The sequence below is a fragment of the Vespa mandarinia genome, chromosome 11 (genome assembly GCF_050613455.1).
Source record: "Vespa mandarinia isolate Hongniang chromosome 11, ASM5061345v1, whole genome shotgun sequence".
Lineage (NCBI taxonomy): Eukaryota > Metazoa > Arthropoda > Insecta > Hymenoptera > Vespidae > Vespa > Vespa mandarinia.
The window spans coordinates 2,184,657-2,200,257 of record NC_140820.1 but is presented as its reverse complement, the minus strand read 5'-3'; the positions used below and the strand labels follow the sequence as shown (position 1 = coordinate 2,200,257).

Here is a 15,601-nt window from a genome sequence, read left to right as displayed (position 1 = left end):
TCTCCTTATGGAGTCTATATATATATATATATTTTTTTTTTTTTAATCTATATATTATAATCATTGTGTTTTACTAAACAGATAATAAAATATTATTGAGTATAAAAAAAAAAAAGAAAAAAGAAGAAAATTTTAGTACAAAGTTCGATACCGTAGTATATAGTATATCGTCACGTATAACAACTTTATATGACTAGATGTAAAAATTCATGCTCATTTTGATGAACTTCGATCAATGAGAGAGTCTACCTTTGCTAGAATTCATCGGACCAAGCCGATATGCACGTGCGTATAACGGATGCGCAATGGTCCGATGCGTGGGGGTGATCGCCGGCTTACTTCCATTGATGTGCCATAGTCACGCTCAGTTCTCTCCTTCTCCTGTAGTGTTCTACGAACCTTCTCCGTGTCGAAAGGTTTCAACTAACTTCCTGATATGATACATTGCTACTATTATCTTGATATGCTTCTATATTAGTTTTTTCTCGTCTGAAATATATGCAAAAATTTGTTAATGCATAGTCAATTAATTAATTTATCTTAAATATTAATTATGACGGTGTTATCACATTTTTATTCGTATTAAATATTATCGTAGTAACTTTAAAAATTTTCTAAGGCAACTTATAGAAAAAAAGGAAAAGAATAAACAAAGAGGAAAAGGCGCTCGGGCTTTCAAGATCCATCTCATCAGTTTTTTTTCGGTAAGTTTTCATATTGATTAACTGTTTATATTGCAAATTTTTATCGTCAACTAGAGTCGCGTATGTAGCATTTCTAATGCTAAACGAAATTTTATAGATATATATATATATATATATATATATATATATATATATATATATTTGTTTGAATTTCCACGTGAATTCGAATTGTAACGCGACGCAACAAAAAAGATTAAAATCTTGAGAAAGAAAAAGTAATTTTGTTGAAGATAATTTTGATAAAACATTGGCACATTATATAAATGCATAGCTGCTTAATTGTCTTCCTGTTTTGCTTTTATAAAATGCTTATATGCAATATAAATGATATATGTTAGAAATCGCATGTTGCAATGAAATAGGAGCGATTCCGTTGTTGGATACATTTCAAAATCCTGACACAACATTTTATCCTTCGAAGGAAATGAATCGAGGTTGTACGTGAATGACGTTTCACCTATGCAAGACAATTTTTTTTTAGTTTCTTTGAGGTCTCATCAAAACGAGGAAATAGCTTCGATCTTTGAAATAAGATTTTATAATATCCGCTTCTTTGAAAAATCTTTATAAGATATATTATCCGCAGGTCATCTTCCCTATTATTGTATAAAATGGAAGAGATTTCTTTCTTCTTTTTTTTTTTTCCTTTTTTATATCTATAATTTTGTTTACGAATGAGAGATTATGAGAGAGATATTAGATATTGCGATAGAAATTTTCTACATAATTTTTTTTCTTTTACTAGTAATAATATTGTTATTTGATGCGTTCACACATACTCCGTTTTTTTTTCTTTCTTCCTTTTTTTTTTATATCCTCATTGAACTCTTTTTTCTAAAAATAATATCATAATACAGCCTTTAGAGAAAGGTCAGGGCAGTAGTTAGAGAGGTCAACCGAGTGCAACGCAAGTGTCTATATTGAATCGATCGATCAGTCACACGCATCGTATGTGCCCCTGTAATATTAATTAATTATATCACCTGTAATTTTTATTTACTATATTAACGGGTCATTTAGAGAACCTTTTTGACTTTGGCTTTAATCTTCATAGGATATAGATATCACTTTATACCACTATATAAATATTTTACATTCTAACTTAATTAATACACATGTATCTTGTACTTATATAAACGTACAAAATAAGCTAAGTGTTATTAAAAAAATCTTGGTTGGAACGAGCAATTAGTTGAACTTCGATATTTATGATCCAGGATATTTGTAATAGATCAAATTAAAAAAAATGTTCATTAATAGAATTCCATACGATTGACCTGCCTTCTTCTTCAGATTCATTTATCTTGTGTTTTGCTAATTAAGAAAAAAGTACATTTCTTTATCTAATCGATGACAGATATCTTCTATCTTTTTTATGTTGCAATCGATGAGTTGGACGATACGTATTTCATTTCACGTTTGTTCGTAATTCGCTAAGAAAAACATTTCTATAGAAGTATCCTTGAAATCTTTTTCTTTTTTTTTTTGCTTTTTCTTTTTTTTACATACTCTACTATCCGTAAACAGAAAAAAAAAATATATATACATATTTTTATCATTTATTTCTTCATATTCATTCTTTCTTTTTCTTCGAAGTTATGTTAGATCGAAGATTTCTACAGTATAGATCGTAATCCGTTAATGGATCGCTTAAGTATTAAACTATAAAAATAGTTTACATTAATTCATTATAAGAATTCTTGAATCGTCGGACAAACAATTCAAAATCGATTCAGTCAAAGATCAAATGATATTTATTATTTATGTCTGAATTTTTCTCAGTTCGCAGATTTAGATTCAATCAATTTAAAATTGTTTATCAAAATCAACTTTCTTAACGGGAATTATAATTTCGAGCGAGTCACAAGAAATAATGATTCGAAAGTAGATCTAGTCACATAAAAGTTTGGGAAGACTTGCGTTAGAGTATGTAGTATAATAATCAAAGAAAGATAAAAGAGAGAGAGAGAGAGAGAAAGAGAGAGGAAATAGTGTGGTAGCACTTACATCGATTCTTTATAGATCAATAAATACATTATTAATGAAACATAGAACCCATTTGTTTTTACAAGACGCGCATCTTTTTCTTCATATCTTTTTTTATGGCTTCTCTGAGATCGCTTATAAGTGAATCGAAAATTACTTGGGAACGATCAGTGAGATGAGTCATCTTCTGTCTGTTCGAGGGGTTGCTTCGGATAACCGTTGATTATGTTACTACTACGATTGATGTTCTTTCCACGTTGAAATCTAATCGATATGCTCTGAAATGAAGTGTTAATAAAATTTAAATAAATTCTTTCCAAGAGAATGAGTATTTTATGAAAGAAGAGAAGGCAAGCTATATCATGATATAATATATTTTTGCATATCAAATGAAAGATAAAAGAGAAAGAGAGAGAGAGAAAAAGAGAGAGAGAGAGAGAGAGAGAGAGAGAGAGAGACAGCAACAGGAGGATAGAAATAGTCCATGTTGCTTTCGACCATGCCTCGGGCACTGGTCGTTTCGTTTTTCAAAATAAAGTTGCTTTGCACTCTTTCCTCCTTTTGTATGGCGTCGAAGAACAGACGACTAAAAATACGTTTTACTCGATGAAAGAGAAAAATGGTCTCATGGTTTCAGGATCTCGAAGGTTGAAAGTTCATTGCACGTTATGTACACATTTAACATATAAACATATTATTTCTCAAATCAAACAAAGAATATACCTATCTGTAAATAACAAATGAAAGAGAAACATATTGAGAATCATAAAATAAAATAAAGAATTTTCTCGAACGAGACAGGTTTAAAATAATGTTTGCTAAGTCCATTTACCTAGTCCAATCTGTTTCCAATGTTCACTGAACTCAACGAAGACAATATCATTGTATAGAAAGTACAATGGCTTTTCATTCACAGTATTGACGTACAAAAAAGATTCTACTTTTAATTAACTACAATTCCTTCAGCATTCCAATATTTCTCTGACGATTATATATACCCGTACAAATGATAATATCGTTTCTATTAAATTACATTAATTTTATTTTGCAATCAATTAAAAAAAATAACATTGTTAAATATTATTCTTATTTTGTATATAGAATTATTAAGGAAGTACGGGTAATGTTAATAAATTTTTGTTACTACTCTACATTTATATATACATACATACATACATATATACATACATTTATATATATATATGTGTATGTATATGAATTGTATGTATATATGCTGACCGCTCTATACGCGAGACGGCGAGACGGCTTCATGCGGTGTTATAACGTGGCGGGAGAAATAGGCGGTTAAAACGGCGCTCCCACGAGCCACCAACCAACAACAACGATGCCGACATCTTCTGACGTTGCCGGCGTCATCGACCACCATGATCCCTCTTTAGCTTGTCTCTCTTTCTCCTTCTCTTTCTCTTTCCCTTTCTCTCTTTCGTTTCCCTTCTTCCTTTGTCATATTTACTGTCTGTTTCTTTGTTGCACTCACGTGTACCCATGAATAACATAGAAAAAGAAAGAGAAAAAAAAAACTACGTGTGTGATATGTGGTGTGTGTGTGTGTGTGTGTTGTGTGTTTGTATGTACATGCGTGAAAAGTGAACAGAGCGTGACAGATCACAGAAAGGCACCACACAAATTCTCTCCCTCACCAAGGGATTCACTGAGATTTCAGTAGTCACGATAATAATCTTTAAATCCAATTACTGTTCGTTGTATTATTACTATACACGATTATGACAAGTTTTTATTACTAGATAAGATTAGAATACGGCCATTGTTTATAAGATCATTGACCGAAGCTTTTGATTTTACTGAGAGTCCGAAAAGATAAAGAGTATTTATTATGTCAAAGAAGAAGAAACGACTTCTTAATCAACAATGACAGGAATCAGGGAACATTGTGTGACATAGATAAAATTTCATTTGAGATACAGTGATCGTCGTGACTTTGTTCGTTTGAAATGTTATTATTAGAACTGGTCATCATTACTTTGTTCGACCATTCGTTATTTCCATTCACTAACAATAAGAGAGATATTATTGCTTTTGTATATTTGATGATCGTCGATTCCTGTCATCCCTTTTAACTTTTATTATTCGTTCATTGTCTTCGAAGGTTTCATAAGTATTTCTTATTCTTCTTGTTCTTGTTCTTCTTCTTCTTCTTCTTCTTCTTCTTCAGACTCTGTTGTCTTCCTTCCGTCAATCTTTCCTTTCTTTCTCTGGGAGTCCCTCAGAAAGGCCTCTCGCTTTCGCACTGGATCACCTTGGTCGACGACGACGACGACTCTTCACCTTACTTATTATTACTACCTCGAACGAGCGAGATCGAATCTCTCTCATAAAATCAATGTAAAGAACTCTTCTCCTTTCTTTTCCTGTATGCGAGTACCTGCAAACGTCATCAAAAAATAACGGGAGTCGAACTCTACTTCCAATAGAAAAGGAAAAAAAAACATGTAAGGATAAGCAAAATGAAAATATAAGTGCATCGACTTTTTTCTCTCTCTCTCCCTTTCTCTTTCTCTCTCTCAGACATATTGGTATCTTCAATACTTGCACCTGCAAATGTGGAAGAGATTTAGAGAAGGAGAGAGAAAGAAAAAAATACTTACAAAATCGTTTGAATTAAATTATTGAGAGAAATAGAATGAGAACATAAAGTACGGCAGCTCTTGTTCGAGAGTCAACACGCGAAAGGAATGATTTTCACCATGTAACATTCGATCCTGAATATAACCCGTTTACGTCGCCCACGCAATATTTCTAATCTCTCAACGACTCGATTTCTTAACACATAGGGTGCATTTTAATTACTATTGCAAACTAGTCTTAATATAATTAGATGTAAAACGATAAAAAATAAATAAATATATACAATTTTTTCTTTATCAAACTTTGTTTTCAAAAAAAGAAAAAAGAAAAAGAAATGATTTTGAATATCGAAGATTTAGCTATACGAATCAATACCTTCATATCAAAGGGACACCCTGTATATGTATATATATATATATATGTACACACACATATAAGTGATACACTTCGCATAATCATGGAACCGTATTCGCTATAATGTATTTGTTTGTATGTGTTTATTACGAAATCCAACCGAGTTACCCAAGATCCCGATGTGACCGGCAGTTTCTCTTTGTTCCACTGACTGCCTTCTAAATAATCAAACAAATCTGTATGTATTCCCTCGTTGGTTTCGATGGGTACGTTTCGATGCGTTTCCGTTTGTAGAGAAGTCGGTAATCCGATAAAAATCTTCAACATTTAGCAATAAAGAAATATTATGTACTTCCGGTCGATCTTAAAGATAATTCACTTTCAACGTGATATTTTCAATAGGAAAATAAAAATTAGAAGATTTATTCTATATCATCTTCTTATAGGAAAGATCTAATACATCGTACTTCTTCATCCTGTTGTTCCAAATGTACTTGCTTATACGTAGGACAATATAAGAGGACAGACCAACTGGAATCCAGTCGAGCAAAGACCACCAGTTTACGTACTGCAGGTTGCATAACGGTTTCGCACAACATCCAGTATGTAGTATCCAATGTCTGTGCAAAAGAAAAAAATGTCTATGCATATATAATATATGCATATATATATATATATATATATATATATACACACACACAATATATATATATGTATATATATTCATCGGTCGTATACATTTGATTCGAATCGCACGCGCGCGCACAAGAGAGAAAGAGAACGGAAGAGAAATAAAAAGAAACGAGTTTTAAGTAATTTTACTCTTAAATAATGTCTATCGATCAGATAGATCTACTCTTTTATTTTCTTTCCAACGAGTTCATAGATAATGTTTAATCGTTGTTAAATTCTATTTCGTTATTATAAAAGTGTCATGTTAAATGTGCTTTTCAAACATTATCTACATTGAAATATTCTAGAACAAGGTACGCGGCAAACAGTGAATTTAATATCGACGAGTTTCAAATAATAAATCACACTGGGAACGTCAAATCGTTCAACTGGAACAACTGTGACAGTCGGTTAACGAGAAAATCATAGACTCTCAAGTGCGTTCAAGCAGAAAAATATTTCTTCCTAGATCTATTAATAAACCAAATAGAGTATTGTTATATTAAGTTTAATATATTTATTTTAACGCTTATGGCCAAAATAAGAAAAAGAAGAACAAAAAATAAATCGTGAGACACGAAATGAATCCTCGAAAGAATATTACTCGAAGGTAGTCATCTACGTTGTATCTCGTCATAAAACGAATTGGACTTAGTCACCTATCTTGTTCCTTCGAACGTCCAGAATAATTAATGAGGGAAGTATGCAAATTTAAAAAATAAATAAATGTTTTATGTGTATAAGTGTTTTCGTCTGTAGTCAAGAATATTACCGTTCGGTTGTCGAGCATTAAATTATATATCACAAAGACAACTTCTACTTCTTCTTTTTTTCTTCTTTTTCTTCTTCTTCTTCTTCTTCTTTGGTACAACCGCATCTTCGTTTTCCTAAGGTTATACCTTTGCTTTAAGATTCAAGTCTCTCGACCACAAACGACTCACTCCATTTCATGTGAAAGTACTCGCTCCTAAGATCATCGGATATCTTCGTGTACTTCCTAAAAGAAAAAAAGAAAGAAAAAAGAGAGTGAATCAAAGTATATTATGCTTATTTGATCGCTATAAAATTGATTGTCGGAATATAAAATAAAAAAGAATAGAGCAAAGAACATCACTGTGCTTCAAGTCTTCTACTACCGTATTTTACTTTCACACGTTCGAAGATAGAAACGAGCAATACGTTTATTTTGAAGGATTTGATTTTATCTTAAGAAAGAAAATTAATAGGCACGAAAGTCGCACACACAATTGGGATTAGAGAGAGAGAGAGAGAGAGACAGAGAGAAAGAGAGAGAGAGAGAGAGAGAGAGAAAGAGATAGTGTCATCATAAACCACTTTTGAGAATGAATCTCAACTTTAATAGATTGAAAAAGAAACGAGATCAAGAAAGGAGAATCTCTTCCAATGTGAAAGAGCTCTGTATTTGCAATTAATTGGGAATCAAATTTATATCATGTTACTGAGGAAGAAATTTTTTAAAGAAAAGATGAGAGCAGACGAAATACCATCCGCGCGCACACGCGCACGTGCAATTAAAATATGCATTATTTATAAGAGAAAAATGTAAATTTATCGTCGAAGTTGAAAGTATTAAGATATATAAATGCGAGACGATGTTTTTCTTCTTCTTCTTCTTCTTCTTCTAATAATAATAATAATAATAATAATAATAATAATAGTAATAATAATAATAATATATATACATATATATTCTCACATAAGTCTCGTACTATTAAACATGAAACTTTGTTACAAGAAAAGAAAAAAAACCCTTTCTCAAAAAAGGAAAAAAAGAAAATAATCAATTAAGCAAAAGAAAATGACAATATTTTCTTATAAAGTCTCTCTACCGCAATTCAATTTGTAATAACTTTCTAAATCTTATTCTCTATTTAAGTTTAACGACCTATAATATTATCGTAATATGATTAAACCCTTATAATATTCAACTTCTTAGTAGATATTTCAACGTGTTGCTTTTGTGAAAGTGTTCGACCCGCGTTAAATTCGTCTGGACGCCCACGATACGAGGATCCGCGATAGCGAACACGTTCCCCAGGTAGAAGAAGAGTAAGAAAAAGAAGAGAAGAAGAGAAAAAGAAGGAGGAGGTGAGGGTGGAGGTAGAGTTGATGGAGGAGGAGGAGGAGGAGGAAGGCCGGTTACACTTTTCTCTTATGTAATGCAGCTTGAGGTTTCTGCTCGGTCTAGCGTATACAAGAGCCGCCTTACAAACTGAAAACAAAACGAAGAGGGCATTGTTTCCATACGTACGGCAATGTTGTTTCTTCGTCGTTCATGAAGAATAAAGAAAGATTTTAATGGAGAAAGCGATTCGATAAGAAAGAAAAACCAGTGTCGTTTCATCGATTTTCTATTAATTCGTTACACTCTATTTGAATAATGCTATTTCCTTGGTTATACTGTCCAATTTCCTGAAAAAAAAAATTAATATTATTACAAATTATAATTTTATCGTGTAAAGGGTTAACTGGAATATACACACACACACACATATGTGTGTACAGATATATATATATAATTATACGTACTCGCAATTATTCTCACGTAAAATGTACGAGCTCTTAAGGTTACGACCTCACCCGATGAACAACGCCATCAGGAGTGTAGAATGCTATGAAGGTTTCATCGAAGAAAACCGGTATTAAGAGTCAATGAGAACTGGTTCGTGAAGAGAATATGATGTCACTTTCATCACGTATATACACATATACCTGAAAAAAAAAGAAAAGGTAAGGTAAATGAGTGTCATACGTTGATCGAATAGTAAGAGATAGATTAAGAGAAGAGTTAGATTTTGATTTTCTACGTCTCAGGGACACATTGTGAAGTCCTTTATTATTCTATGAACTTACATCAGAGAGTATCATTTATTAAGGCTCAAGAATAAATTTATTGATCATGATTCTTCAAAAAGGTTCATGACTGTTCAATAATATTTAATACATTTTGATTGTTTCTTTCAAAAAAAAAACAAAAAAAAAACAAAAAAAAAAAACAAAAAAAAAACAAAAAGAAAGGAAAATAAAAAAGTAGAAGAAGAAAGGAAAACAAAAAAAAATTGACTTCTGCTTGATACACGAAACAGGAAGGAAAAAGAGACGATCTTTTCTTCATCGGTTCACTTCATGAATTCACGACTACTTTCGACAAGATAGAAGGGAGTCGAGGGTTCACCTTTCACCCTCGAGTAACTGTATAACGATGGAAAGTCAGATTATGCCAGGAGAGGTAGACGCCTGGTTAAAACCTGCTTCGATTACGCGTCGATTACTGGACTATCACGATGAACACGAAGGAGAGAGGCTTCTCTTTCTTCTTTGTTTCACTTCTCCTCGATCTGCATTAGAACATTTCTATATATGTATATAGATAGTATGTATATACATATATATGTATATATATATATATATATATATATGTACAAAGATTTCTTAATATATTAACTTGAATTTAGTATTAGAAAATGATGAAGAAAGAAAAAAAAAGGAAAAAGTTTACGTAAGGATTCACGAACCGCTTCCGTTTCATTTCGTTTAACTTTCAAATGTTTCTTATCTTGATTTAACTCGTGAAAAGAATAAGACGGATGTTTCTTCAAAGCAACAATCTTCTTGATTCAATTCATCCATAATTAATCATATCAAGTTAATAAAAACTAAAAGAAAAAACAAAACAAAAAAAATAAATAAAAAAAAAAACATAGAAAAGAGAAAATTTCATTTCTCAACATTTTTTCGGATAAATATGTTGAATACATTTGATTGGCATCAAAACTTTTTAATTATAAATTGTGTATTTTGAATTGTGTTAGATAGATCGTGGATAAGATAGATGGATTATTGAATCCACTTGAAAGCTAACTCGTTAATATCCTATTAGTTGATAAAATTGTGAGGAGGAAAAAAAAAGATTTCATCCTTCATTAAATTCCCGGATAGAACTATTGAATCTATCTGAATAATTTGAACGTTAACTTCTAATTAACGTTTATTAACATTTCTTAATTTTAAAATAAAACTCGGAAGAGCAAGCAAGTAATTCGAGTAACTTCTCAACAGCAGCAAACTCGGTGAAGGATTTACTCGTGCAATGAGAGAACTCGATCGTGATTCAGTCTACGGAGAGCGTGGGCGTCGATAACCAAATTGTGGTAAGGTGAAAGAGAAGTTTGAGAGAGAAGGAGGGAAGGTTTATACGCTTCTCGACGACGACGTCGACGACGCCGACGACGACGACGACGTCGACGCTGACGATAACAACGACGACGACGTTCTCCTCATAGTACCTTCAAGTGAAAGTCGCGAATGGTTGTTCAGTCGTGCGACGACGTTCAAAGTGTTCGGATCTCGTTCGTTCGTTCGTTCGTTCCCCTACATCTGCGTCCTTTTTCTTTCCATTACTTCCTTCTTTTCCTTCTTTTTTTTCGCTTGGTTTCCGTCAATTCGCTGACCTTGAACGGTAAAAGACGAAGCGTATCTTCTGAACGAGGACGATCACGTACGAAACTCGTGCAAACTATAAATGGAAATGCAAGAATTTATTTACAAGTTTCTCATGTGTTATTAGAACAGAAAAATACACAACACATATATATATATATATATATATATATATATATATATATATAAACAAATGAATAAATAAAAGAAGAACAAAGAAATGTTTCTTCATTCACGGTGCATTCGGTGATAAATGAAATTCCGTTTCCCGTGGGATTATACGTACATAAAAAAAAAAAAGGAAAAAAAAAATAAGAAGTCCGAAGTTTTACTCGAAACACGCGTTCTTCTTTTTTACGAGAGAAGCTATAATTCATCGTAAGTATTTACTGATCGTGACTTTTTGTTTGTCACGCACATCCTTAAAATTTTAATAATTATACTCATCGATAGTTTTCTTGTTTGGAAGATGATGTCAATATGATAATAGATCAATAAAATTATTATCCGACATGTTGGTACACTAAGCCAGTAAGTATTTTCTTTTGTAATTCTTTACAAGAGAATACAGATTTAATCAGTTTTTTATCAATTTATTTTTTTTATATCGTTGAACACACATATTTATACACATGTATATATTACTATACATATTCTTATTCTTTAATCCAAGCAAATATATATATATATATATATAGTTAAATTATTTATTGATAAATGATTTTCATTAAATAAAAATTTGTTTTATTTATTTAGTTAAGAGAAAATTCATTAATATTAAACTTTCATCCATATTGGACTACTTTCTTCAATATAACATTTTTAATAGCCACTTGCGATGTTATCAGAATTACGTATATTCGTATAGGTACAGAGTAATACTCGTTCGATGGAACCAGTCATACCGGATAACGTTTTTTTTCTTCTTTTTCATAAGGAAAAAAATATGGATAAATTCTGAGAGAACGTGCATGTTACAAGTTACATGATGTATATACATATAATATATATACATATATATATATTCTGGCTTTGTGTAACCAAGTCGAGAGTCACTCTTCAACAATTGTGAAAGGTTTAACCTCGGAGGTAGTAAAGCACCTTCGCAAATAACGATAATATCAACCCATCGAATTTGTTTCCAACCTTTCACGAATAATAGAAATGATAAAAAAACGAAGGCCTACATAGTAGACCAAAAAAGAAAAAAAAAGAAGAAAAAAAGAATAAGGAAAAAAGAAAAAAAAATAGATTCAATTCGTTTCTTTTAGTAAAGTAAATCCATCAAGAATTATTTTTTAATCGACGATTCTGCAAATATGACGAAGTTCAACAAGTTTTTCTTATATATTAACAAAAAGAGAAGAAGACATTATATAATATACTTGTAGTATGTTCACATAATTAACAAGACAAAATGATCATTGAAAATAAAGCTAGATAGCCTTTTCGTAAATGCATGAAACGTGATAAAAAGCGGTTCATCATCCCATATGTCGCTTGACCGTACCGGTTTCAAAGTTGAAAGACAGAAAACAACAACTTCTTTAACTTTACGCTAGAAATCGTCATTGTTTTCTCATTATCATCATCATCATCATTATCATCATCATCATCATCATCATCATCATCATCATCATCATCATCATCATCATCATCATCATCATCATTATCATCATCATCATCATCATCATCGTCGTCGTCGTCGTCGTCGTCGTCGTCGTCGTCGTTGTCATCGTCGAATGTCTTGATTATACCATAACGAACTTGGTACTTGGAGGATGAAACTAGAAAAGAAAAAAAGTAGGAAGGGGGAGATAGGATATGTTGAGACACTCTCTTGTCGTTGGTCTCTACCTGGATAAACCTGGAAAGAACTCGAGAGCCCGTTCAGCGCTGCCTGGCAACGAGTTCGCCTCCGTACGGCGAAACGACGGCAAGCGGATAAACGAACGGTGCTTCCAGGAGATCAGCCGAGCAGGAGTCCTTTCACGTAGCCCCTTCTTTTTGCGGTTATCTAACGATACGTGCGCGTTTGTTCGGTCAGCTGGTTTGCGGAATTGTTAGTGTATAGGATATAGGAGGTAGTGGTGAGAACGTAGTAGACAGGCATGGATATTTCTTGGATGGTGGCTTTGGTCGTTATATGTAGGTAAATACCTGAAAAATATTTTCCATATTCCTTTATATGCGTACTTTTCTATAATGATTTTATTATTATTGAAATATAAAGAATACTTTGATTTCAATATACAATCTTTTTTTAAACATAATAAAAGACTTACTTATGATATAATGGATATGTAATCATTTGTGTTTTCAAATCGTGTCTACTTCGGAATCATGTTTGACAGAGACAGAAAGATATCGATGGTATTAGGCAGGTTCGCGGATTCGATTAAATGATCGATGAAATTTGGTTCATGGGTAATGACATGACTGGAAAATATTTACCTATAATTAATATATATGTTTGTCTTTTAATAACTCCTTTTTAGCAGCTTGTTAAAATATTTATTTATATAAATTTTACTTATCATTCAGGATATATAACGGGCTTTTTGTAAATATTATTTTTATCTCATTTCAGAACGTATCTAATCTGATAAATAAGAATGGCAAGGCAGCAGACAGCCGATCGAAATATACCTCATTTACGTGACATTTTCGGTTTTGGTAACAAATGGGAAAATGCACGTATGCAAGCCGAAGAAAAAGCTGCTGGACATGACAGCGCGGTTTCCATAGGTTCAACTTCTGGCGAAGAAGAAAGTCCGAAGAATAGTAAGAAGAAGAAGACAAGAAGACGGGACAACAGTAAGACCCTTACCGAGAGCGATGTCAAACATTTGGAAAGACATCTTTCAATGAAGAAGACGATACGCAAGAAGATAATGCGTGACCTTCAACAAGCATTCGTTGAAGATCCTAATGAGTTCCGCGTTGATGACATACCACCGGAACAACTCAAAGCTGAAATCAATATTCAGAGTCTCAGTTTCGGTACGCCATCTCAAAAACAGGGACGCACGCGTGGCAATGCCGAGAGCACGTTTCTTGATATGCTTAGAGCAGGTGGCGGTAAGACATCATCCCTATTTTTATCCAACTGTAATTATAAATCAAAAGTCATTAAAATAATATTGAACATTTAAAGTTTGATATAGATTTACAAAAATGATTTATTGTATATATATATATACATATATATATATATTTATCTAATTGTTTTTCTTTCAGGTTTAGAAAAAAATGGTACAGACGGTGATAGGGATTCTGGACACGGTGGCTCACCAACAAGAGAAACACCTAGTGCCCAAGATACCGATGATGAATGTAGCTATAGCTATGACACTCCAACAGCGATGCCTCCGAAAAAGAGCGGCAACTTTTGGAGACGTTTTACTATGAAAAATCGTAATAAACGATAAGGATGAATCGTGTGATGATTTCATTCGAGAGTTTCGTTGACCAAACGCGAGGACACAAACTCTATATCGATATTTATTAATTTCCACCCTTTATATTACCATCGTACCAATGTAGTTCAAGCAGAGATTTGCAACTGTGATATGCATTAAAATCCAGTCCTACCCCTTTCGGAGAAAGATTCCTCATCCTCATTCTTCTCTTCTCTTCTTTTTTCTTCTCTCTTTTCTCTTCTCTCTCTCTCTCTCTCTCTCTTCCTCCCTCCCTCTCTCTTCCTCCCTCCCTCTCTCTTCCTCCCTCCCTCTCTCCCTTCCTCCCTCCCTTCTTTCCTCCCTCCCTCTCTCTACCTCTCTCTCTCTTTCTCTCTCTCTCTCCCTTTTCTTAGTTTTCATTGTAAGATTTTAAGAAGTTTCCAAAGAAGCTTTATCATAAAAAGCATCGAGTTAGAGACCAAGTCTACTTTAAGAGATTAAAGTACCCATGAGTACACGCACAAAATAATATGAATAGTATAATTTGAATAGTATAAGCATATCAAGGAACATTGTAAGACATTCGTTATTCGATATCTCTCAGATTCTCATGTCAATGACAATCACATATTATTATGCATAATTGAAGAATAATATAACAATAAATCATATCTAGTAATAAAATGTAACATACAAAAGTTTCAAACATTTTCTATTTGTATACAATATACATACATCAAATCTATTCTTTAGAAGACAAAACTTGAAGGACCATTCTACACACTTTGTATTTTATATATTGTATAATATGGAAACTTCTTAATGATCTGTATACATGCATAATCAATTGTATTTGTAATAATAATAAGCACATGCATTTTCCGATGTTTACTTCTATTAACAAATAAGAGGAGAATGACGAATGTGAAATATAGTTTTAGTTTCTAAGAATAGATAGTTTTCTTAATGTGTCTAAATTAAATTGAAAATGTGAATTTTGAAAAATATATGTATAAATATATTTGACATAAGCACGACATTGATATACGTGCATATTATTAGTATTAGCTAGTCAACATCGCTCTTGAATAATAAACTTATGCAGAATATCGTGATAATCTTTTGATTAAATATGAAAGCTATGATCATGGGAATGAAAGCTTTTTGCAATTATAAGATGTTTTAAATATCGCTTTAAAGAAAAAGGTTTATATTACATTTGTAACCAACTCAATCAATTTCTTAAATACCTTTCTTAATCAGAACACACTTTTTATTATAAAATAAATCTGTTCCCTCAACTTTATAATTAAACGAAATATATAAAATATTATTGTTAAAATAATTAAAAGATAAGTTTTACTTAAAAGATGTTTAATATTTACTTAAATATCTTCTGGCCCTTTAGTGATTATA

The 15,601-nt window shown here is 32.2% G+C and overlaps 2 protein-coding genes and 2 long non-coding RNA genes across 8 annotated transcripts; 1 reads left to right on the top strand and 3 right to left on the bottom strand.

Moving 5' to 3' along the window:
* The first annotated feature begins 360 nt into the window (after window positions 1-360).
* On the top strand, window positions 361-15,494 carry LOC146872662 (uncharacterized). Of its 5 annotated transcripts, none has more exons than XM_085660245.1 (3): window positions 361-704; window positions 13,375-13,865; window positions 14,025-15,494. In XM_085660245.1, exons 2-3 carry the CDS (start codon window positions 13,400-13,402, stop codon window positions 14,213-14,215), a joined length of 657 nt encoding a protein of 218 aa, XP_085516371.1. In that variant the 5' UTR covers window positions 361-704; window positions 13,375-13,399; the 3' UTR covers window positions 14,216-15,494. The 5 variants fall into 5 exon arrangements, with proteins under 5 accessions (XP_085516371.1, XP_085516375.1, XP_085516373.1 ...); XM_085660249.1 differs by lacking the exon at window positions 361-704 and adding an exon at window positions 10,397-10,495; XM_085660247.1 differs by lacking the exon at window positions 361-704 and adding an exon at window positions 10,989-11,162.
* LOC146872663 (uncharacterized) lies at window positions 2,682-6,960 on the bottom strand. The gene is made up of 4 exons (XM_085660356.1): window positions 6,928-6,960; window positions 6,119-6,271; window positions 5,820-5,969; window positions 2,682-2,968 (listed from the first exon to the last, which is right to left on the bottom strand). Exons 1-4 carry the CDS (start codon window positions 6,958-6,960, stop codon window positions 2,858-2,860), a joined length of 447 nt encoding a protein of 148 aa, XP_085516482.1. The 3' UTR covers window positions 2,682-2,857.
* Window positions 7,000-10,868, bottom strand: LOC118441176 (uncharacterized). The gene is made up of 5 exons (XR_004838019.2): window positions 10,631-10,868; window positions 9,520-9,682; window positions 8,874-9,056; window positions 8,596-8,756; window positions 7,000-7,320 (listed from the first exon to the last, which is right to left on the bottom strand). It is a non-coding gene; the product is annotated as an uncharacterized LOC118441176 (long non-coding RNA).
* Window positions 12,211-13,307, bottom strand: LOC118441175 (uncharacterized). Its single transcript, XR_004838018.2, has 3 exons — window positions 13,070-13,307; window positions 12,642-12,944; window positions 12,211-12,571 (listed from the first exon to the last, which is right to left on the bottom strand). It is a non-coding gene; the product is annotated as an uncharacterized LOC118441175 (long non-coding RNA).
* Window positions 15,495-15,601: the final 107 nt, after the last annotated feature.